The 25,407-nt window shown below is 43.6% G+C and overlaps 1 protein-coding gene and 1 long non-coding RNA gene across 5 annotated transcripts in view; one reads left to right on the plus strand and one right to left on the minus strand.

The window, feature by feature from the left end:
• The window catches only part of LOC308679466, a 26,816-nt gene extending 13,515 nt beyond the window's left edge, over nucleotides 1-13,301 (minus strand). Inside the window, exons 1-4 of one of the 3 annotated variants that reach the window (XR_014028777.1) lie at nucleotides 13,191-13,301; nucleotides 9,634-9,719; nucleotides 8,118-8,280; nucleotides 146-383 (exon numbers count right to left, since the gene is read on the minus strand). This is a non-coding gene — a long non-coding RNA (uncharacterized lncRNA). Of the gene's footprint in view, nucleotides 1-145; nucleotides 384-8,117; nucleotides 8,281-9,566; nucleotides 9,720-13,190 lie in introns of all 3 variants that reach the window. The other 2 variants (XR_014028778.1, XR_014028779.1) reach the window with 2 other exon arrangements.
• Nucleotides 13,081-23,718, plus strand: EXO5 (exonuclease 5). Of its 2 annotated transcripts, none has more exons than XM_081346615.1 (5): nucleotides 13,081-13,366; nucleotides 15,656-15,924; nucleotides 18,460-18,564; nucleotides 18,644-18,816; nucleotides 22,037-23,718. In XM_081346615.1, the coding sequence occupies exons 1-5, from the start codon at nucleotides 13,266-13,268 to the stop codon at nucleotides 22,499-22,501; spliced, it is 1,113 nt and encodes a 370-aa protein (XP_081202741.1). In that variant the 5' UTR covers nucleotides 13,081-13,265; the 3' UTR covers nucleotides 22,502-23,718. The 2 variants fall into 2 exon arrangements, with proteins under 2 accessions (XP_081202741.1, XP_081202740.1); XM_081346614.1 differs by lacking the exon at nucleotides 13,081-13,366 and adding an exon at nucleotides 14,428-14,546 and having other exon boundaries at nucleotides 15,618-15,924.
• Nucleotides 23,719-25,407: the final 1,689 nt, after the last annotated feature.

A 25,407-nucleotide genomic window follows, 5' to 3' on the forward strand; every position in this document is an offset into this window, starting at 1 on the left:
TGGCAACTGATTCATATTTATGACGGTCAGTGTCCCAGGGTCATGTGAACTGACCAAAACCTGCTGCAACCACCCAGCAGAGGGGGGGGGAACCAAACACACTCCCACCCCACCCCCGCTGCCAATCCTCAACAGAAATGCTCACAACAATGAAAACCTTGGACAGGAGGAAGAGCGCTGCCGGGCGGGCAGGCAGGTGTCTTGCTCGGCTGTGGCTTGCGGAGCACTTTTTCATTGCCATTGTAACTTCGAACAGTCACTAAGTGAACTGTTGTAAGTCGAGGACTACCAGTACTTCATCACTTTTTTCTTTCTTTTTTTTTTGGTCATCAAGTTTTTGACACCTTGCTAAGCGATTGGTGGTACTCGGATGTTGCCATATCCTAAAAGTGGTACAATGGGTGAAAAGGTTGAAAAGCTCTGATCTAGTCCAATTCCCGGCTCATGCAGGAGACCCCAGACCATAATGGACAAATGGCTGTTCAGCCTCTTCTTGAAAACTTCTGGAGGCAAGCCATTCCACTGATTAATTCTTCTCACTGAAGAATGTGCATGTGTGTGTTCTCTGGCCCTTCTACACTATTTTAGCATCACCACTACTGCCATCATTTCTTCCCCCCTTTGACTAATGTGTGGTAGGATGTTGAGATAAAAAGCTAGGAGAAGAGAGAGGAATAGCTCTGAGAACATGCAGTCTCCTCAGTAAGTTTATGAACTCATGATGCCTTTTTCTCCAGATTCTGGTATTAATGATATTCTTGAAGGCTGTAGAGGTAGCAGTAAAAAAAAAAGTGGCAGCATTGTTTCTAGGAATGAAGCCAAGCTCATTAAACTAATAACAGGGATGTAATAAAGATAAGAGTAATTCTTTTTGCAGGACACCAAACTCCAAGCCAACTCATCAGAGCCGGTAAAACATCTCAGCTCTGCTCCACTAAAGCAAAAACAACACTAAAGCAACAGGAAATATAGCTTCTGGCTTAAATCTCACGTATTCCTCCCCAATGTCTGACTACTTCAAAAAATACAAATCAGATTTGCAAGATTTCCACACTTGGATCAGTGTACCAGCCAGCTAATAACGCTCTCCACAAATGACACCATTTTGCACTCACTTTCCCCCAACAGTCGTTCAGTGTTGCCTCTGGGCAGGCTGTTTACCATTAGGCTGATTGGAGTGCACACTTGATTTATTTTATTTATCGATTTTATTTAAGAAAATGTATACGGCTGCCCAACTCAGTCTCAGAAACTCCAGGCAGCTTACAAGGATAAAAGGCCAATACAAGAACAATAAAATAAATAAAATAAAACCAGTAACCTCTCCACCCCACCCACCCACTGGCGACAACAATCAAATGAGCCACTTTGAGGTCTCCAGGCCCGTGAACAAAGCCATGTCCTCAGGGCCTAGCAAAAGAGTATCAAAGTTGGGACCAATCTTATTTTCATAGGGATTCTGGGAGTTGAAGTCCACGAGTCATTAAAAGAGCCAAGGTTGCCTACTCTTGTGCTAAACAGACCTCCTTAAGAGAGATGAACTAAAACATCCCTTGCCTCCCATGTGGGTTGTTGTAGATGTGACTGGGGAAAAAGATGGTCTTGCAAATAATCTGGTCCCGAACCATGTAGGGCTTTGAAGGTGACAACCAGCACATTGAATTGGACCCATTGATTCAAAAACCTGCCAGTGCAGGGAGGTTAAAAAAATTAAAGAAAGTGGTTGTGACCATAATATCAAAGCTCCACCCCCTTTTGGTCCCCCCCACCCCCCCACCCCCACCCCTGGATGTCAGATAACTATTTTTCAGCAGGTTTCCTACTCTGAAAAAATGTTTCAGTTGGAGTTCATTCTCTCCTTTTGCTTTCCAGGCCAACCAATAAAAATAATAAATTCATGTTGTCAGGGTATTTGTAAACAAAAAGGCATCTTCTTCCTTTCCCCCTCCGCATCACAGGATGAATGCCAGTAATATATATACGTATGTTTTAAGAGTGCTTAGCTTTGGTTTTCATTCACATGATATTGATCATTTTTGTATTTTTTGCTGAAGTAGTCCATAGACATAACCAATCAAATAATTTACAACCGGGAATTGAATAAACAGACACTATTGAATGTTAACATTCCAGCCTTAATATTACATTTAATTACTAGTGATTCTCATATAGAATAACAGATTTGGAAGGGAAGGTCTTCTAGTCCAACTCTCTGCTCAGGCCTTTCTGGACAAATAGCTGTCCAATCTCTTATTAAAATCCTCCAATATTGGAACACCCACAAGTTCTAAATGCAAGCCGTTCCACTGATCAATTGTTCTCCTTAGTTCTAGGTTGGTTCTCTACTTGATTAGTTTCCCTCCGATTTAGATGAGGAGATAGACGGGGAACTCATCATGATAACACCAAGCTGGTGGGAATAGCCAGCCAACCCTCCAGAAGATAGGCTCAAGATCCAGAAGGACCTCAACAGACTTGAACATTGGGCCCCATCTAGCAAAAATGAAATCCAGTGGTGAGGAAAGTAAGGTTATACACTTAGGCAAGAAAAATCAAATGCACAGGTATAGAATAGGGCAGGGGTAGGCAACCTTGGCTCTTTTATGACTCATGGACTTCAACTTCCAGAATTCCTGAGCCATGGTGGCTCAGGAATTCTGGGAGTTGAAGTCCATGAGTCATAAAAGAGCTGAGGTTGCCTACCCCTGGAATAGGGGGTGCCTGGCTCAGTAGCAGCAACTGCAAAAAAGATCTAGTAGCCCTAACAGACTACTTAAATATGAGATAGCTAGGTGCTGCAGCCGCCAAAAAAGCCCATGCCATCCTAGGCTGCGTTAACAGAGGAATAGAATCAAGATCATGTTAGTGGTACATTATAATGCCTTGGTAAGACCACACTTGGAATAGTGCATCCAGTTTTGATCACCACAATGTAAAAAAAAGCATGTTGAGACTCTAGAACAGGGGTGTCAAACTCGCCACGTCACGTGACGTGTCGCGACATATCGCGACTTTTTTTCCATTGCCAGCAATGGGGTAGGCGCGGTTTCGTTAAGATGCATCCGGCCTCCGAACCAACAGATTGACACCCCTGCTCTAGAAGGAATGCAGAGAAGAGCAACAAAGATGATCAGGGGACTGGAGGCTAAAACATATAGAGAAGAGTTGCTGGAGTTGGGTATGTCTAGTTTAATGAAAAGAAGGACTAGGGGTGATATGAGGGCAGTGTTCCAATATTTGAGGGGCTGCCACAAAGAAGAAGGAGTCAATCTATTCTCTTCTCTCCATCCGTTACTTCTTGTCCTGCCCTCAGGTGCTTTGGCGAATAGATTATGTGCTAGGGAATTCTAGGAACTGAAGTCCACAAATCTTAAAAGTGGCCAAAGTTGGATACCATTGATCTAGACCAAGTGGTGATGGCAAACCTTTTAGAGACCAAGTGCCCAAACTGCAACCCACTTATGTATCGTCAGGTGCCAGGTGGGTGTGGCCCATTGGGTGGGTGTGGCCAAATGGGTAGGCGTGGTAGCATTGGTAACGGCAGACTGGGACTAAATTCAATCAATTCCAAATTTTGAGAATCTTTTTTTTTCCTGCGAGAAGTTGAAATTGATTGAACTTTTTTTTTTTGCACACGGTGGTGGAGTCCTAAAGTGAAAAGGTTTTATAAAACCCAGCTGAAGGTCTAGGACTGGGGTGACAGCGCGTCTGCCTGCAGAGAGGGCTCTGCGTGCCATAGGTTTGCCACCACGGATCTAGACACCACGGTCCAAACCTATTGACCTTTCAAAAGATCTTGAAGACCTGCCTGTCCCCAGGCATGGGGGTCAGAGGGTCATCCGGAGCCCGTGTAATGTTTGCATTGAAGTGTCTGCATTAACAGATCTATTTTGGTGTTTTTTTTTGTTTTTAATCTCGACGTCGCTTGTCTATGTCTCTTGTACTTTGGGGTCTTTTTTTTTTTGGTCTTTTTTTTCCCTTGCTGTTAGCTGCTCAAGGTCACTGTTGAAGAAGGGCAGCTATATAAATTGAACTAACTAAATAACAGCTAACAACTAACAGCCTTGTGGTGCCTGTATTGCGCTGGCAAAAGCAAACAGATGCATGCTCCAAAAAAAAAAAAAGACACACATAGCAGGAATCACATCCTCAGCCATTCCAAGCCAGTTTTTTATATCTCATTTCTAATATTTCAGTGCCATCTGGTGTCCAGGTCATTAAACTCCTGAAAGCTTTGAACAAGGGAAGCTCACATGATGGCAGAACATATTTCAAGTTTAAATGTCCAAAGCTTTGCCATGCCCTTCAAATCTTTGGCAAGGAAATGAGACATGTTTCTAAATCCTGCTTGGTTTAGCGCCCACCCCAGAACTTCATTTTTACACATGATTGCAGCCCAACAAATGCCTACAACCTCTGGTATGTCTTATAGTGAAGGGAGAGAGTAAACATGAAAAAAAAGATACAGAAGCATTTCAATAAACTTGCCAGCTGTCTCTTTGGTGAAACCACAGGGCCATAATTAGAGCCTTGGTGGAGCAGTGGGCTAATGCCTCCTTAAGTTACACCAGCTGCCTGCAATTAGTGCAGGTTCGCATCCCACCATGCTCAAGGTTGACTCAGCCTTCCATCCTTCCGAGGTAGGTAAAATGAGGACCCAGATTGTTGGGGGCAATTAAGCTGACCTTGTAATAATGCCGCTTGGGGGTGTGTGTGAAAGCCCTAATAAGCAGGCATATACATAGAATGAAGGCTACTGCTAAGTTTGTAAAGCCGCCCTGAGTCTTCGGAGAAGGGCGGGATATAAATGGAATTAAAATAAAAATAAATAAATAAATAATTAAACAAGGAAACATATATTTTTTTACATGGCATAATCCAACCTGCTCCTGGCAAGATTTTACAGGAGCTCAGACTGGGAGTTTAAGTCTCAGGCACAAAGCCAACTGGGTGATCTTGGGCCAGTCACTCTCTCTCAGCCCTAGGAAGGAGGCAACCACGAAGCACTTTTGAAAAACCTTGCCAGGAAAACTGTAGAGTCTTGTCCAGGCAGCCATCAGGAGTCAAGTCTGGGACTTCTGGTTTTGCGAGGTAGTGACCGGTCACAGGCTTGCGGATTCTCCCCACTCCTGCTGCTAATTTCGTCCTGCCTATGGACCCTAAATGGGTCTATGTCACCCCGGAAAGGCAACAAAGAAAGAAGGTTGCTCCAGCGACTCTGGAACGACGACCGTTCCGTTCGACTTGGGGAAAGCCTTCTAAACCGACAGGAGAAAGACTGGCTGTATTGCATCAACCAGCCCAAGCTACTAGCAACCGAAGTCCAAAAGCACTAACCAGCACAACTGTGAACAGCGGGCTTGAAACTGGGTGAGGAATTCAATCTTCTCTTTTCTATTCTACATTTAATTTCCTGGAAAAGATCCCCAAGAAGCAAAATACCTCCGAAAGGGAAGGAGGGATATTTCTGCCCCACCCTTATACTAACGGCAAATTAATCTTTTTATAGAGGATCAAACTATATGGAAGTGAAATAAATATAAAACCTGAAATTTAAAACTTAAATCTGAGTAAATCTAAAATTGTTTGAATGGTTAAGACTCTTATTTTAAAGATAATTGTTCATTTTGGAAATTGAAAAACAAATAGTTGCTGACACCTAGTGGTGGATGAAGACTATGACAGCTATGACTTTAACATAAGACCTGGAAAAAGCAAATCTGTGATTGTGAACTTCAAAGTTTTGACAACAAAGAACAGCTGTGACAAAAAAATGACAATCTGGGCTGTAGACAAAGAAAGAATCATAAATTTTAGGGGGAAAAAATCTTTTTTCAACTATTTGTATTACAAATATTTATTTAATTGGGACTCTAAAGCTATTTGCAGAGAAAAGTAAGGAAGAGAAAAACTCAATTCTTGGCCATCATGGATCAGAAACATGTAGAAAGAACATATCAAGAAAACATAAATACTTCATAGGAGGAGATATATAGTCTATTGCAGTTAATTCAAACAACAATGACTTTAAACCACAAAGAAATCCAAAATAACTTTGAAAATATAAATCAATCTATTTTTAAGTTAACTATACAACAACAAAAAATCCCAGGAAACAGCAGAGAAGGAGCAGATAAAAAGATAAATGAACATAGAATTGAGAATTAAAGATGGAACTTAACAAAACAAGGAAAATGATTTATTCCTAGTGGAAAAAAATTCACAAGAATTGGAAAAAGCAACTTATCCCTTAAGACTACAAAATAAATCTGAAGACAAGAAAACAGATTTGATAAAATGGACTGTGGAGATTTCAGGATCATCAGAGGGAAAGGAAATAATAAGAGAAAGAGAGAGAAAGAAAAAGATTTTCCACAAACATGGAAAGGCAGAAGCCCCATACAAAAACACTTCACCTGATTTACTTTTTATATCTACAGCAACATTTACGAACATACAGAAAACCTTTTTGATTCAGCAAAATACATCAATTAAGAAAGATACTGGGCAAAGAAAAAAGACTAAAGTGGAAATCAGGAAAATTGATGATGGGACCAGAGAGAATACTTTAAAAAGAAACATTTGTTTGAATATGGTTAAAGAAATAGAAAAGTTTTGGAATATATACGTCATTCTAAGAAGGATGAATTCCCTAAATAATATAGTATCCTTTTTTACCCTTTTTGTTCTCTTTCTTGATATGAGTAATATAAAAAGGTTGAAATGACTTAGATAAAGGAAATGTTTTAGATACTTAAATGTGATTGAATTTAAGAAAATTATAATGGATAAAAAAATTTGAATAAGAGTTAAAGGATTAGATGACTAGATGTATTAAATGGAATGTTTAAAGATTAAACATATTTTTAATTATGGTTAAAAAGAATAAGAAATTTAGGAAATAAATATATATTAGCTTAGGAGGGATATATACTTTAAGGAAGGGAGAGAGGAAGGGAGAGAGGGAGAGAGGGGAAGGGAAGGAGGAAGGGGAAGGGAGGAGGAGAGAAGGAGGGAGAGAGGGAGAAAAGGAGGAAGGGAGAGAGGGAGAGGGAGAGAGGGGAAGGGAAGGAGGAAGGGGAAGAGAGGGGGAGAGGAGGAAGGGAGAGAGGAAATGGGAGAGAGAGAGGGAGAGAAGGAAGGAAGAAAGGGAAAGGGAGAGAGGGGGAGAGAAGGAGGAAGGGGGAGAGAGGGGGAGAGAAGGAGGAAGGGGAAGAGAAGGGAAAGAAGGAGGGTGGGAGAAAGGTAAGGGGACAGGAAGAGGGAGAGATGGGAAGGGAACAAGGAAGGGGAAGAGGGAGAGGAGGGAAGGAGGAAGGGAGAGAGGGAGAAAGGGGAAGGAAGGAGGAAGGGGAAGGGAGGGGGAGAGAAGGAGGGAGAGAGGAAGCGAGGGAGAGAGGGAGAGAAGGAGGAAGGGAGAGAGGGAGAGGGAGAGAGGGGAAGGGAAGGAGGAAGGGGAAGAGAGAGGGGGAGAGAAGGAGGAAGGGGGAGAGAGGGGGAGAGAAGGAGGAAGGGACAGAGGAAACGGGAGAGAGAGAGAGGGAGAAAAGGAAGGGAGAGAGGGAAAGGGAGAGAGGGGGAGAGAAGGAGGAAGGGGAAGAGAAGGGAAAGGAGGGTGGGAGAAAGGAAAGGGGAGAGGGAGAGGGAGAGATGGGAAGGGAACAAGGAAGGGGAAGAGGGAGAGGAGGGAAGGAGGAAGGGAGGGAGGAAGAGAGGGGAAGGGAAGGAGGAAGGGGAAGGGAGGAGGAGAGAAGGAGGGAGAGGAAGGGATTATGTATTAGCATTTTATGAACCCAGATCACACACTGTTTGAAACACTAACATATGTATGTAGAGGGAAAAAAACAATAAAAAGCTTATATTAAAAAAGAGAGAGAGAGAGAGAGAGAAGGAGGAAGGGAGAGAGGGAGAGAGAGAGAGGAGAAGGGAAGGAGGAAGGGGAAGAGAGAGAGGGAGAGAGATGTGCAGAAATCATCCAGCTGTTTCTCCTGCCCACAAATGTGGGCGGTATAACTCTATCCTTAGTGAGACAGGAGCCCCTTCCTCTCCCACGCACCCCAAAGTTTGAATCAAACCCTCCATTCTAGTTCAGGCATTTGAAGCCAGAATCCACTTACCAGTTAAACCAATTAAGCCCAGCATGTTGGAGATCGGCCAGATCCAAAGCAAACTTGCAAACGAAGGAATTGAATCCAGCCCCCTCGTTCACCCGAAAATCCTGTTGGCATCTGCTTTTTTGACAGTCCCTGTCCTTCCGCAGTCCATTAGTCTTTGGAGAACCTGTCGGCAAGAGTGAAGTTGCAGAGATGACAACTCTTAAGACGTGCCTGCAGTTCTTCCTCTGAAGTAGCTTCATAAATAACTGCAGCGACAGGAAGGCCATTTATACTCCTTGGCGAGCTTCTAGAGAGATAAATTGCTAATATTTCTATTATGGGGACAATTACACCCCCTATCTTTGTTTCCCGCTGGGAAGATTAATACTCACTCACCCTGGAGAAGGGGGGGGGGGTAAATACAATGACAACCCTGGAAAGATTTGTTTTCATTTAGAGTTTGGTAGTTCAAAAATTCCGTGCATCTCTCTGGATAATTGGCTTTGTTCCTAGGCTTTCCCACACTGGGAAGCCTTAAAAGAAATTAATTATATCAGAAATCTTTGGATCAAAAAAATCCAACATCAAGGCTGGCAAAGGAAAGTGAATTCTGGATGCAAGAACATTGCACAATTCTACTTTTGCAAGCAGTATCACTGCAGTATTAGATTCTTTTCCACGCACCCTGAAAAAGAATAAATTAAAAGATTGGGGTGGGGGTTAGCGATTAATGCTGATTTCATGCGAAAACCCAGAGATCTTGAAAAGGGCATCAGATTGCATCAGTCATTTGCTGGGGTTGTAGGTTTTAAAAAGTATTTATTTCTTTAACATTAGAGATTTTATCCCCCTCTAGTGGAAACTGGAATGTCATACTTCATATCCCTTGAAAGATATAAGCCAGAACAAGTAATTGGTGATTTTGGAGGGGGGGGGTTTCAACTACTCTGTCACAGGAATTCCTAAGTCAGTTTTCTCAATCTTGGCAACACGTGGACTTCAAATGCCAGAATTCCCCAGCCAGCCTGCTGAAGTCCATGTGTCTTACAAGTTGCTAAGTTCAAGAAACACTATCATAAACACTTCCAACAAATTGCACAGCACAATAAATTGGACAAATTTGCACAGTATCAATCTTTCCCCATCATGTTTTGCAGGGGGGAAAAAGATACATATTTCAAGAAGGCAACACCCAAAGGGGGCCCACAGGGAGAAAATAAAAAATTATTTATTTATATCCCATCGGTACTATTTATTTCATAAGTAACTCAAGGTAGCAAACGTACCTATTATTTATTTATTTGCATCCAGCCTTTATTACTTCAATAAATAACTCGAGGCAATGAACATATCCAACACATCTCCTCCTCCTAATTTCCTCACAACATACAATCCTGCGAGGTCGGTTGGGCTGAAAAAGAGGGACTGGCCCAGAGTCACCCAGCTGCCTAAGGTGGTACTAGAACTCACACTCTCCTGCCGATTGGCCCAAAGTCATCCAGCTAGCTTTCATGCCTAAGGCAGCATTAGAACTCACATCCCTGATTGGCCCAAAGTCACCCAGTCAGCTTTCATGCCTAAGGTGGGAGTAGAACTCAGCATCTCTTGGTGGCATTGTATCACCTGTAAAAAAAAGGGGGGGTTATCTCTTGGTTGGGGCCTCCATCTTGAATCCACTCCCCAAGGAACTCTAGGAACCAGCATCACTCTGCTCTTGAACATGGAGGCTTCATTTTGCTAGACAGTGAATTACTCAAGAATACTGCAAATGTTGAACTATCCACAGATTAACTAAGTTTAGTGCATTGAGTAAATATATATTTATTTTTATCTTATTATTTTTATAAATAACTCATAGCAGCAAACATTTTTATTTCGCTTATTCTTTTCTTTTGTTTCTGTACACCTTTTTTATTATTATTATTATTTTCCTTTACTGTCCCTTCTTTCAGAGCTTAGCTGGTATTCCCTTTCAGTATTGTTATTTAAACTTACAGTAAAAATTGTTTTATAAAAAACCATTTTTCACTGGAAAAATATAGATCAGTGAGCTAGATCAAAAACAAAAGGTTAGACTGTAAGATGCCATTGTGGGCAATTCCAAAACACACAATAGAAAACATAAATGTGGGTTTCAAACATGATGTGACTACGTATAAGGAGATTTTAAGTTTGGAAAGAAATGTCTGGTGTTTGAAGCCGTACAACCTCTTGCGAGATGAGAAGATTGTTCAAACTTGGTTTCAATATACTCAGTTACGGGCCAGGTGGAAAGAAGATCAGAAAATTGGTTTTGCAATGACTGATGAAAATTTGATAAAGCAAATTAGAAATCAGGGTCCAGCACATATCAAACGGATATATCTTGCATTGATAGAAATTGACTCAGAAACAGAACTTGTTAAAGATTGTATGATAAAATGGGCCCAGAACATCCAAGAAGTTATTACAATGGACACGTGGGAAAAGATCTGGGTGAGGAACGTAAAATTTACACAAGCTCAAAATTTAAGAGAAAACTTTTATAAAATGTTTTATAGATGGCATTTAGATCCTAAAAAGCTTGCAAGTATGTATCCGAATTATCAGCCAAAATGCTGGAGGTGTGGTGGCGAAGATGCAACATATTTTCACATATGGTGGACCTGTAAAAAGGTTAAGGCTTTTTGGATAAAAATTTGGTGGAATATGCAGAAGATTTTCAAGCAAAGGATAAAGTTTTGTCCGCAATTCTTTTTGTTGGGTATAATTACAGATGCTACTGTTGTGGACATTAAGTTGATGTTGAACTTAATTACAGCAGCAAGACTTTTAATAGGTCAATATTGGAAGAAGGAGGAATTGCCAACTATAGAAGAATGGACTTTAAAGGTTTCTGACCTGGCAGAAATGGCAAAGATCTCGGCTTATTTAAAAGATCATTCGCAAGAACGTTATATTATGGAGTGGAAAAAATGGATTGAATATATCCAGAACAAATATGGGACTAAAAAGTTTTATTTAGCATTTGAATAAGTCTTCCTTTCTATTTTCTTTTTTTTTCTTTATATGTAATATTAGTATTGCTTGTAGTTATCTTATATGAGCTAGAGAGTGATAGATTTAAGAATTTATTGTTGGTAGCATATGGATGTTTATGATTGTTCTTTGTTTTTATACCCTGTACTTAGCTCTGGGAAGTGGGGGGGGGAGGGGGGAAAGGGGGGGAGGGGTAGGGAGGGATAGGTAGGGGGGGAGGGGGGATTGTTAAAGATAAAATGTATTTTAAAACTTTTCAATAAAAACAAAACAAAAGGCAGGATAAAGATGAGAGTTTCTCCAACTTAGAAACTTTTAAGACATGTCTTAAGGTCGCCAAGTTGGAGAAACGCTGACAAATTGTAGCACATCTGCGGTGGGTGCATTGCTCAGAAACAACCTGGAAGCTGCAACCATTAGTCAGAATAGACAATAGCACAGAGTTGGAAGGGATCTTGGAGGTCTTCTAGTCCAACCCCCTGGCCAAGTAGGAGACCCTACCATTTCGGATAAGTGTTGGAGCACTCACAACTTCGAAAAGCAAGCAGTTCCACTGATCAATTGTTCTATCAGGAACTTTCTCCTTAATCCTGGGTTGCTTCTCTCCTTGATTAGTTTCCACCCAATATTTTTTTGTCCTGCCCTCAGATGCTTTGGAGCATAGGTTGATTCCCTCTTCTTTGTGGCAACCCCTAAGTAACCAGCTGCCTGCAATTAGTGCAGGTTCGCATCCCACCAGGCTCAAGGTTAATAATAATAATATAAAGTTGGAAGGGACGTTGGAGGTCATCTAGTCCAACCCCCTACTCAGGCAGGAAACCCTATATCATTTTGGGCAAATGGCTGTCCAGTCTCTTCTTAAAAACCTCCAGTGTTGGAGCATTCACCACCTCTGGAGGCAGGTTGTTCCACTGGTTAATTGTTCTAACTGTCAGGAAGTTTCTCCTTAGTTCTAGGTTGCTTCTCTCCTTGACTAGTTTCCATCCGTTGCTTCTTGTCCTGCTTTCAGGTGCTTTGGAGAATAGCTTGACTCCCTCTTCTTTGTGGCAGCCCCTGAGATATTGGAACACTGCTATCATGTCACCCCTCACCCTTCTCTTTATTAAACTACACATACTTGACTCAGCCTTCCATCCTTCTGAGGTAGGTAAAATGAGGACCCAGATTGTTGGGGGCAATTAAGCTGACTTTGTAATAATGCCGCTTGGGTGTGTGTGTGTGAAAGCCCTAATAAGCAGGCATATACATAGAATGAAGGCTACTGCTAAGCTTGTAAGCCGCCCTGAGTCTTCGGAGAAGGGCGGGATATAAATGGAATTAAAATAAAATAAAAGAAAAATAAATTGGAAAACTGCTATCATGTCCCCTGTCAGTCCTTCTTTTTCATTAAACAAGATACGATAGCAGCGTGCCAATATTTGAGGGGCTGCCACAGATAGGAGGGTGTCAACCTATTTTCCAAAGCACCTGAAGGCCAGACAAGAAATAAGGGATGGAAACTGATCAAGGAGAGATTCAACCTAGAAATAAGGAGAAATGTTCTGACAGTCAGAACAATCAACTAGCGGAGCAGAACACCTTCAGAAGTTGTGGGAGCTTGATCGCTAGAAGCTTTCAAGAAGATATTTGGACGGCCATCTGGACTAGATGACCCACAAGGTCCCTTCTAACTCTGTTATTCCATTCTGTTCTGTTCTTGCAACCGTTCAGCGTATGCATTAGCCTGCAGTCCCCTTAACCATCTTGATTGCTCTTCTCTGCCCTTTTTCTAGGGCAGGGGTCTTCAAACTTGGCCCTTTTATGACTTGTGGACTTCAACTCTCAGAATTCCTCAGCCAGCAAAGCTGGCTGAGGAATTCTGGGAGTTGAAGTCCACAAATCATAAAAGGGCCAAGTTTGAAGACCCCTGTTCTAGGGCCTCAAGTTACATCAACAGGCCTTCATTTGTGAGGCGTGGGGGGGTGGGGGTGTCTATAATCCTTGGCTGGCTGAGAACCGGAAGGAGGACGAACGGAAAGGGGAAAATCCATTTCGGGCGGAAAGAAAGAAAGAAAGAAAAAAAACACCATAAGTTACAGATTAAGGCTCCTCCTTCGGGCAGCTGGCGACGATCTTGCTCTCGTGACCGCAGAGGAAAGCAGAGCGCAAAACATGTCCGGGCGTGACTCCGGATTGCAAGACTCCGAGGTTGCGTCAGGTTTTGCCGACCTGAGCGACTCCGAGTTCTTGCAGATAGAGGAGCCGAAGATCGGGTGAGCAGCCTTCGCGTGACGAGCTGGCCCCGGTTTCACAAAACCCTGGTTGGAGTCCCGGCCCTGGTGCGTGCGCCGTTCCCCAGAGCCGTCAACGGACTTAACCGGCTGGGTTGCGCCGTTTGTTTGTTTGTTTGTAGTTGTTTTGTAACGGTTAGCCGCGTTTGGGGTTCGAACTCGCGGTGCTGTGCAACTCGCAAAACATGTTTTGCCGCCTGGGATGTTTCAACGGAACTAAAGCGAACGCGCTTTTCGCCACCCGCATTTGCGCTCCCGCGGGGATTTTAACCAAAGGAAGAGGGAAAAGAAAGCGGTCCAGAGTCACCTTGTAGAGCAGGGGTCTTCAAACTTGGCCCTTTTATGACTTGTGGACTTCAACTCCCAGAATTCCTCAGCCAGCTTTGCTGGCTGAGGAATTCTGGGAGTTGAAGTCCACAAGTCATAAAAGGGCCAAGTTTGAAGACCCCTGTTGTAGAGGGAAGTGGGCGGCATAAAAGTTGAATAAAATAAACAAGAGAAAACTTTCTGGCCACGATGAAGGGCAAAAAGACATTCCGTGGGACATTAGTCCCTGTTGAAAGACAAAAGAATGTGCTATCCTAAATGTCTATGGAGATTCTCCTCATCCGAGCCTTGGTGCAGCAGTGGGCCTCCTTAAGTAACACCAGCTGCCTGCAATTAGTGCAGGTTCACGTCCCACCAGGCTCAAGGTTGACTCAGCCTTCCATCCTTCCCAGGTAGGTAAAATGAGGACCCAGATTGTTGGGGGCAATTAAGCTGACTTTGTAATAATGCCACTTGGGGTGGGGGTGAAAGCCCTAATAAGCAGGCATATACATAGAATGAAGGCTACTGCTAAGCTTGCTTGTAAGCCGCCCTGAGTCTTTGGAGAAGGGCGGGATATAAATGGAATTTTTTTAAAAAAATGGTTGTCCCAAAGGTGCTTTTTCAGGAGGCAACTGGACTTTCTGTTTTAATTTGAAGGCGTTTCTCTTCTCATCCAAGAAACTGCTTCAGCTCTGACAGTAGGAACATTTGCGCTTCAGTTTGAGGTGCAGACAACACAGACTCATCCCCAATGTCCTGTCTTCAACTGTCAAGGGACATGAAGCAGAAAGCATCCTGCAGCCAAGAAGGCTTCAGAGCCATTTGCACCACTCAGGTGACCTTGAGGACACAGGTAAACCACCAAGTGGCCTCAATGACACTCTAAAAGAATGCAAGTGACCATTTGTTGTTGTTAGTTGTGAAGTCATGTCCGACCCATCGCGACCCCATGGACAACGTTCCTCCAGGCCTTCCTGTCTTCTACCATCTTCTGGAGTCCATTTACGCTCACGCCTACTGCTTCAGTGACTCCATTCAGCCACCTCATTCTCTGTCGTCCCTTCTTCTCTTGCCCTCAATCTTTCCCAGCATTAGGCTCTTCTCCAGTGAGTCCTTCCTTCTCATTAGGTGGCCAAAGTGTTTGAGTTTCAACTTCAGGATCTGGTCTTTCAAAGAGCAGTCAGGGTTGATCTCCTCTAGGACTGACCGGTTTGATCGCCTTGCACTCCAGGGGACTCGCAGGAGTCTTCTCCAGCACCATAGTTCAAAGGCTTCAATTCTTTCGCGCTCAGCCTTTCTTATGGTCCAACTTTCACAGCCATGCCAGTGACCATAACACAGTATAAGTCAGGGGTCTTCAAACCTGGCCCTTTTATGACTTGTGGACTTTCAACTCCCAGAATTCCTCAGCCAGTGTGCCTGGCTGAGGAATTCTGGGAGTTGAAGTCCACAAGTCAGAAAAGGGCCAAGTTTGAAGACCCCTGATGTAAGTCCTTCCTTCCCCACCATCCAGTCAGAGCTGAGAAGCAAAATGTCTCCAAAGAAAAACAACAAAGTCCACTTGCCTCCTGAAAAAGCACCTTTGGTGCTATCCTAAATACACTAAATGCCTAAACAGGCCGGGAGTCAATGATCTAACTGGCCTTTTGTAGTATCTGAAGCAGAACATCCAGATTCAGTCACAGTTCTAAGTTCTCTCAAGTTTTCTCTTTTAGCTAAGTGTTCAAAATGGTCTGTGATTAATATACATATACGTGTGTGTGTGTGTGTGTGTAGAGTAAAAAAAATGACAAGGGTATCTTTTCAATATCTGTGATTCTTGATACTCTTTTCTGCAATGTGATCCTACTGAATCACTTGTGTTGCCCGTGGCGGATCTTTACTTTTGACTGCCATCTTATGCTCATCTGGATTCTTGCAGCAGAAATACGATAATCCGAACTTCTTGCATGCTCATGGCAGGGAATCCCAACCCTTAAGCGGTTCCAGGCCTCAGCATGTCGATTCTCGGCCTGCTAACGTGGAAGAAGGGAAGCGGAGGACAACAAAGAGGAAGAGAGCGAAGACGCCTCTTGAAGCTTTCCGCCTGCGCTATCTTTGGGTCACAGATCTCTCTGAGCAAGTGTGGTGCGAGCAAAAGGTGGTTTATCACAAAGAAAAGCCGAGTGTGGAATTGCCGGAGAAGACAACTGTGGTATTAAATACAGGAAAGTCAATACATCTTGCCAAAGGTGACGTCATTTGGAAGTTTGAGTTAAATTCTTGTCTTCTCTTTCTTTAATATATTGCATTGCAAGGATGGGAAATAGGATCACTGAGCTATTAATGAGCATGGCCATATTTTCTATTTGTAAAATGGTGGGTATTTTCGGCATAATAAAGCTGCTAGTCCTTAAGGCGCCCCAGAACTACCTTTTTTGTTGTGGTAGCAATGTAACCTGCCCTTTTAGAATGTGACTAACAACGGAAAGCAACAGCATCTAGCCGGTTGTGGCTGACCTTTAAAAAGATGATCAGGGTCACTCCATACTTGGATGGGAGACCACCAGGAGATTCCAGGGTTATAAATTAGGTTGGAAGACAAACAGAGGACTGAGAAGTTGATAGTGGCAACCCACTACGCTATTGCTGCTGAAAAAGTTCTCAAAATAAGGCTTAACTCCAGAGAAACTTTTATCTTTCAACAGTGGACCATAATTTTTGAGTAATGCCCCCAACCCCAACATGGTCCATGATTGCTTAAAATTAAGGCCATTCAGTTTCTAGTCATTTTTAAGGGGAAAATGGCATAATCCTTTAAATCAGTGTTTCTCAATCTTGGTAACTTGAAGTTGTATGGACCTCAGCTCCCAGAATTCCCTGATCTGCCAGAATTCTGGGAGTTGAAGTCCACAGATTTTCAAATGGCCAAGGTTGAGAAACACTGGTTTAAACAGATTTATAGTTGCTCAGTATTGCAGAAGAAAAGTAGAGCCCCAAAACTTCCTAAAACCTCAAGAAAGAGGCAGTAAAACTCACCCTTTTCTAAAAACTTAAAAGTGTACTGCAGGGGTAGGCAACCTTAGCTCTTTTATGACCCGTGGACTTCAACTCCCAGAAGTCCTGAGGCAGCCATGCTAAGGAGAAAGGGAGAGGTTTCCATGCTGAGCCATGCTGGCTCAGGAATTCTGGGATTTGAAGTCCACGGGTCATAAAAGAGTCAAGGTTGCTTACCCCTGGTGTAGGGCAAGGGCCATCCTGATGCCACGGTATTGCTACTCTAATAAACCAGATAGTAATGTAATGGCATGTATGAGAAAGGGCACAAACAACTGGCTGGCTGTAATTCTAAACAGGAGCTACGGATAGTCCTAGACTTAACAATCACAACTGCGACCAGAATTTCCGTGGCTAAGCAAGGCAGTCATTAAGTGAGTAATGCCCAGTTTTATGACTTTTTTGCTAGAGTTGTTAAGCGAATCACTACAATCATGTGATTGTTAAGGGAAACCGGCTCCTCCCACTTGTCAAACCCAGGATGCTGCAATTGTCATCCTGACATACCGGTTGCCAACAGCTCAAATTTTGATCATGTAACTCGGGAGATGCTGCAACATAAAGGGGAACGAGAAAACATGCTGAAAATTTTTCTCAGACCCTCATTTGGGGGGGGGGCACGAGGGGAGCAATTTGCTGTAGAATTAAAAGGTAAATGTAAAGGTTTTCCCTGTCCAGTCGTGTCCAACTCTCAGGGGCGGTGTTCATCTCTGTTTCCTAGCCCAGGGCTTTTCAACCTTTTCACCCCTGGTACCACTTTTAGGATATATGGCAACATCCGAGTACCACCAGTCGCCTAGCAAGGTGTCAAAAACTTGATGACCAAACAAAAAACAAAAAAAGGAAAAAGGTGATAAAGTACAGAGTGACTGTTCTGTTGAGGATTGGCAGTGGGGGTGGGGTGGGGGGAGTTTGGTTTTTATCCCCCCCCATCTGCTGGGTGGTTGAAGCAGATTTTGGTCACTTCACATGACCCTGGGACACTCTGACCATCATAAATATGAATCAGTTGCCAAGCGTCTGAATGTAAATCACAAGACCCTGGAGATGCTGCAACATTCCAGCTGATCGGCGCTTCTTCTGGGCTCAAAAGCGCCAGGGTCAGCGCTGAGCTCCAGCTGGAACCTGGCGCTGATCCTGGCACTTCCACTGAGCCCTGATAGCCCCAAAGAAGTGCCAATCAGCTGGAACGCGGCACTGATCCTGGCACTTCCGCTGAGCCCTAACAGCCCTGCAGCTCCAGCCGTCTCTCATTCAGGCTTGTGCGGTGCTGCCACCGGTTCAGCTCATTCCCCTCCCCTGCTACTACTTTTCTAGGATGGCCGCGTACCACCTGCCAGGTGCCAATGTACCACAGGTGGTTCCCGTGCCACTGGTTGAAAAGCCCTGTCCTAGCCAAGGGAGCCAAGACTGTCCGAAGATGCGTCTGCGGGCATGTGGCTAGCATGACAATACACTGAGTCACATGGAACACTGTTACCTTCCCACCAAAGTGGTGCCTATTTCTCTACTCGCATTTGCATGCTTTCGAACTGCTAAGTTGGCAGGAACTGAGGCAAGGACGGGAGCTCACCCTGTCATGCGGTGCTTGGGTCTCAAACTGCCAACCTTCCGGTCAATAAGCCCAGCATCTTAATCGCTAGGCCACCGTGCCGCCTTGCTGTAGAGATAAGTGGCTAATTTTGAGAGCAGGAAAGCAACATTTTTTTTCTCTGGCTGCTTCAATCCAGAACTGCAAGATCATAACTTGGTGCCTGTGAAGACTACAAGCCGAGAAGATGGATGGGCCATCAAGCTGGTTAACATCCTCCTGACCGTAGCTAATCTACGAAAAGGTGGGCACTCTGCTCGTGGAACGCTCCCCGTGCCTCTCAGGACGGCAAAGGGGCTTAAATGTGGTTTTCTCCCTGGCAGGTTGGCGTGTGCGGGAATGCCCGGTCTTTGGCGTGTTAGAAGGCGTTTTTGTGTTCGGGATTATTGACCAGCTAAATTATACGGCTAAAGGTGAATTGCAACTGAATGAATTGAAGACAAGGGGAAAAGCCAACATGCCTGGACCTGCGCAGAAGAAGAGGAACCGTTTCCAGGTGGGTCAGGGTGAGATTGGAGACCCTAGGCTGGCTGGAGGGGAGGCTTGAAACCCAGATACAGGGAGGGAATTGGCTGCATTCACACCATGCATTCAACTGGGTCAGTAAAAAAACCCGAAGAGTTGGTAAGGGACTTGGAAGTCATCTAATCCACCTACCAATTTGACGCAGGATCCGCTAGATCAGTGTTTGTCAAATTTGGCCACTTTTAAGAAGCGTGGACTTCAACTCCCAGAATTCCCCAGCCAGCAATATTGGCTGGGGAAGTCTCGTTGTTGATGTCTACACTTCTTAAAAGTGGCTAAGCTTGAGAAACGCTGCACTGGAACGTATCTGCAGGATGGTCGTGTAGCTGCTGTTGAACTTCAGTGAAGGGGAATTTAGCCCTTCATGCGAGAGCCTTTTCCATAGGTTGACAGTTCATAGAGTCAGATAATATCTCCTGCAGAGAAGAGCAACTAAGATGATTAAAGGCCTGGAGACTAAAACGTAGGAAGAGCAGTAGCAGGATTTGGGTTTGGGTAGTCTAGAGAAAAGAAGGACTGGGGGACATGATAGCCGTGTTCCAGTATTTGAGGGGCTGCCACAAAGAAGAGGGGTCAACTTATATTCCAAACTATCAAAGGGCAAGAGAAGAAACAATGGAAACTAATCGAGGAAAGAAGCAACCTGGAATTAAGGAGAAACTTCCTAACAATGAGAACAATTAACCAGTGGAACAGCTTGCCATCAGAAGTTGTGGGTGCTTCATCACTGGAGGTTTTTTAAGAAGAGACTGGACATCCATTTGTCTGAAATGGTGTAGGACAGGGGTAGGCAACCTTGGCTCTTTTATGACTCGTGGACTTCAACTCCCAGAATTCCTGAGCCAGCCACGCTAGCTCAGGAATTCTGGGGGTTGAAGTCTACAAGTCATAAAAGAGCCAAGGTTGCCTACCTCTGGTGTAGGATAATAATAATAATAATAATAATAATAATAATAATAATAATAATAATAATAATAATAATAATAATAATAATAATAATAATAATAATAATAATAATATAAAGTTGGAAGGGACCTTGGAGGTCATCTAGTCCAACCCCCTGCTCAGGCAGGAAACCTTATACCATTTCAGGCAAATGGCTGTCCAGGCTCTCCTGCTTGATCAGGGGGTTCAACTAGAAGACCTCCAAGTTCCCTTCCAGCTCTATTCTGATTGAATTTGATCTTCCTTAACCCAATGAGTCTGGTTCTGCCCTCTGAAGCAAAAGAAAATAAGTTCATTTCTTCCCCCATTATGACAATCTGTCTGAGATTTGAAGACTATTGTTATCTCCAGAACTGGATCTCATACTCCAAATGGAGTCTGATCAGGGAGAGAAAAAATGGGGCAATTACTTCCCATGATCTGAATTCTCTGCTTGTGTTAATTTCCTCCCACCCCTGATAGCATTTGTTTATTTACCCACTGCATCACAGATTTAATGTAGGGTCAGCAGAGATGCCCAAATCTTTTTGGACATCTGGTATATTTTAATCATGGTTGCTTAGAGTTGAAATGTTCTAAACTGAAATGTTGCTTAGAACTGAAATATTACCAGATTTTATTTGAAGTCGACGATAGTGAATGTACCAGAGGATCCTGGGATTTACTTAGAAAAACCAATAAACAATATTTTTGGCAGTCTGGAGAACAGCATGAGACATTTCCATGCAGGAAATATGTATTAAACCTTTACATTGGGCATATCTTCTCCGTGAGCTGCATTGGCTTCCGGTTGCCCTCCGGGTGAGATTCAAGGTGCTGGTAATGACCTATAAAGCCCTAAATGGCTTGGGTCTGGACTATCTAAGGGAACACCTGCTGCCGGCATCATCTTCCCATCGTCGTGTGCGCCCCCACAGGGAGGGCCTTCTCAGGGTACTGCCGGTTAATGAATGCCGGCGGGTTATTCCCAGGGGAAGGGCGTTCTCTGTGGGTGCGCCTGCCCTATGGAACCAACTACCCACAGAACTTAGGACTGCCCCCGACCTTCGCTCATTTCGCCGGGACCTGAAAACTTGGCTCTTTGATCTGTTTGGTCCAGACTGTGGGGTTGTTATTTTAACTGGGTTTTAGATTTACTCTTGGGGCTTGAATTTAATTTAATTGTTTTATTTGTTTTTAATTTTTTGTATTCATGGTTTTAACTGCCCTGTAAACCGCCCTGAGTCCTACGGGAATAGGGCGGTATACAAATCCAATTAAATAAATAAATAAATAAAATATCAAACTCCAGTAAGCCCTCATATACATCTAAATACAGATAGTCCTCATCTTACAACTGTTCATTTGGTTACCATTCAAAGTTACAATGGCACTGAAAAAAGAGACTTGCAACCAGTCTTTACACTTACGTGTTAGAAATTCTCTTTATATATAGCCAGTGGTGGGATTCAACCGATTCGCACTGGTTCAGTTAAACCAGTAGCTAAATTTGCATTTGGAGAACCAGTTGGCTTCCAGAAGTCCAGTCTAGGCCTCAGAGGCCTGGAGGAGGCTTCCCAGGCCTAGAACGGCACGCCAAAAGTGCATGGATGCCACTTCCGGAAGTCCATTCTAGGCCTCAGAGGTCCAGGCCTGCATCGAATTAGAGAACCAGTTGTTCAGGTATTTGAATTCCATCACTGTATATAGCACCACAGAGCAAAGAGTACAGTCTCCATGTGCTTTACTGCTGAACTATTTAACTGTAACAGGAAATTGGGACTTCTGCTTCAAATGAAAGAGCACAGATCCAAACCATCGACTTGTAAACACTGATATCTACTGGCTGAATACTTCTGTAATGGTTGATTAAAAATAGGTTCCAACAACGAATTCCATTATGATCATCTCAGCATCCCTACAGTCATGTGAACAAAATATGAGCCCTAGGCAACAGGCATGCATTGACAACAGTTGCAGTGTCTCGAGCTCATGGGAGCACCATTTGCCACCTTCCCAGCAAAGTCAATGGGGGAAGCTGGATTTGCTTGGTGTGATTCACTTACCAACTGCAGTGATTTGCTTAACAACCATGGCAGCAAAAAAGAAAAAAATCAAGTGTGACTGACTTAATAACCATCGTGCCTAGCATGGAAATATTGATCCCAATTGTGGTTGTTGTAAGTTGAGGTCTACCTGTATTCAGTGAGACACAGGTGAGGCTAAAAATTGAATCAACTCAAGAAGGGATGCTTGATTCATTGCAGGTCTCTTTATATAAATATCTCTTTGATGCTATGGTGCAAGGATGCTTAACCCAAGATATTTTCATACACCACCTTCATCTGAAGCCCAAACGGCCACTTGGCCAGGAAATCAAAGAACATTGTCAAAAAGCTGGGTTCATGGTGCACTGCTTTGAAGACCTCCTGAAACTGGTGCTCCTCAACTTGACCCAGTCAGACATTCCGTCTATTGGCCACCTTCAAGTTGAGTACATTCATCAAGAGACCAACACGTTGCTGGGCACCGAAGTCATCACCTATGACCATGATGAATTGATGTCCATGTCCCATTATTTTTTATCGTATTGGAAAGGGCAAAGAGATCCCAAGGGAGTGGACATTGAAGACACTTGGAAATGCTCCTATTGCGCCTTTGTCGACATCTGTGATTGGCGCCAGCAGAGAGCGAACGGCCTGATCCAAAAGGGCGGCAAAAAGAAAACATGAGCGAGAGCCAATCCAGAGAATGGAGGGTTCTGGCTAGCTAGGAGAATGGGCATAGCCAGTTGTGCCTCAGCATTCTTGCAAAACAGCCGAAACTGCCAAAAATGGATGAACTTCTCCTACAAAAGGAGACACTAAGTAAATTAACCCTATTTCCCATCTCTTAATAATTTTGAGGCTCTTGAATGGGACTTGCAAAGAGAAACAGAAAAGCAACAATTATCGGAGCTTTCTGTTTCTCTTGGAGAAGCTTTAATAGACTGTTCTGATTCTATGCCTGCCCTCCCTTTTCATTCTTCAGTCTGCTCTGCTAGCTCCAGCTTCTTCTAAAGAAAATGAGAACACAATCGCACAGGGTAAGGACTGGGAGGAGCTGTTTTCACAGGATGGCTCAGTTGAATTCATGGTAAAACAGTGTTTGCTCATAAGCAAGCTATTATTTCAGTGATCGAGCAATTAGCCTCCATTAAAATTAACCTACATAAATTAGTGAGTCCTGGAGGCACAGTGATTAGAATCCAGTATTGCAGGCAAACTCTGTCCACAACTTGGAGTTCAATCCTGACAGAGCTCAAGATTGACTCGGCCTTCCTTCCTTCCAAGGTGAGTAAAATGAGGACCCAGATTGTTGGGGCCAAGATGCTGACTCTGTATGGAGAAGTATATAAGTCTAAGGGCTACTGCTATTGCTATTACTAGTGCCTTGTGTGTGTAGGAATGTATCTTGAGGGAGATACAGTACAAGTGGTCCTCAGCTTCAGAAATACAACAGTTATGTATGCCCAATACTGGAAAAATGAGAGTGTACCAACTGAAGAAATGCTTATCAAGAAAATACTAGATTGTGCAGAAATGGATAGATTAACTTTAGAGATTAAAGAAAAAGAGCATTTATTTTATTATAGAACTTGGAATAAATTTTATCAATGGCCAGACAAACGAATTAGAGAGAAAGGAACGTGATACTTATTTTTTTGACCTTATTTTACTAAGAGAAATATTATAGATTGAAAATTTAACATTGTTTACTATAATTTGCTATGTCTATTATTGTTATCCATCATTATTCTTACAACTTTTATTGATGTATATCAACCCAGACTATATGCTATTTGCTAAATATTGAATGTAATTGGGGGAAAACCCAACCCCTCCCTCAAATTTCCCTCTATCCCAACCCCGTACCCCATCCCCGCATTCTCCTCCCCACCCTTATAAAATCAATAAAATTTACATTAAAAAAGAATTACAACAATGGTGAACAAAGGGACTCATGATCACTGCCCAAATTTATGGCTGCTGAGTACCGCCACAGTCATACGAACAAAACTCTGGCACTTGGCAATCTCATTTATCTCCCCCCACCATCCTGCCCCTCTGGGTCTCCGAAGCCTTGGGCCTGCTTCCCACCCCCTTTGGTCCCATACCGTCCTCTCCACTTCCCATCACAGCTTAGTCACTTACCCAAAGGAGATCTATTGGGAAGCAGCCAATCCAACAGGTGGGCTTCCCTACGTAGGCTGTGTGGCAACATCCCAGAAGTGGGCACCATTTTGGGAGTGTGTGCAATGGCAAACCTAGACAGCACACTGAAAAGCAGAGATATCACCCTGTCAACAAAAGTGTGTATAGTCAAGGCTATGGTCTTCCCAGTTGCAATGTATGGCTGTGAAAGTTGGACCATAAGAAAGGCTGAGCGCCAAAGAATTGAGGCCTTTGAACTCTGGTGCTGGAGAAGACTCCTGCGAGTCCCTTGGACTGCAAGGCGATCAAACCAGTCAGTCCTAGAGGAGATCAACCCTGACTGCTCTTTAGAAGGCCAGATCCTGAAGTTGAAACTCAAACACTTTGGCCACCTAATGAGAAGGAAGGACTCACTGGAGAAGAGCCTAATGCTGGGAAAGATTGAGGGCAAGAGAAGAAGGGGACGACAGAGAATGAGGTGGCTGGATGGAGTCACTGAAGCAGTAGGTGTGAGCTTAAATGGACTCCAGAAGATGGTAGAGGACAAGAAGGCCTGGAGGAATGTTGTCCATGGGGTCGCAATGGGTCGGACATGACTTCGCAACTAACAACAACAACGCAATGAACTTTGTCTATTCCAAAATGGTGCCCACTTCCAGGACAGCACTGTGCAACCTCCATACTGTATAAGGAGGCCAAGGACGAACTGGCTGTGTCCTTTCCAACCCCGATCTCCAAGACCCTCTAGTTCTAAAATCTTGGGTATCCCAGAAGTTGAAAAGGCTGCTGTGCCAAGCAATGTTGTTAACAATGAAGTTAATAATATTTGGGAGCTTTTTGGCAACTATATCCCTATAGGTAGTCTTTCACTTACAACCACAACTGGGACTGGACTTTTGGCCTTACATTGTTGCAGTTATAAGTCAAGTCACCATGTGGACAGACCTGATTTTGCGATCATTTTTGCAGCAGTCCTGAGTTCAGCAATTGAACCACATAAATAAGAAGCTCAGTCATGTTGTCATAAGTCCAAATCCAGTTTTCCCAATGGTGCTTTTTGCTGGAAAACAGGATGTTGCAACTGGTTGTGAATCCATCTTTTTTGCAAGGCGTGTTCCCAATTCCTTTTGAAGAAGTGCTGATATGGCCCCTCCTCAAGAAGCCATCATTGGACCCTACCATTCTGGAGAATTTCCGCCCAGATTCCCACCTCCCCTTTTTAGGGAAGGTAACTGAGAAAGTGGTGATGTTGCAACTCCAGAGGATCCTGGAACAAATGGATCCTTTTCAGTCAGGTTTCAGGCCCAGATATGGGACCAAAACAGTATTGGTTGCAGTCATGAATGATCCCTGGTGAGAGCAGGATGGAGGTGGTACATCCATCCTTGCTCTTCTGGATCTCAATCAACTTGCCTCCAAAAGTTGTGAATGCTCCAACGCTGGAC

This window comes from Vipera berus (assembly GCF_964194415.1).
Source record: "Vipera berus genome assembly, chromosome: 1".
NCBI lineage: Eukaryota > Metazoa > Chordata > Lepidosauria > Squamata > Viperidae > Vipera > Vipera berus.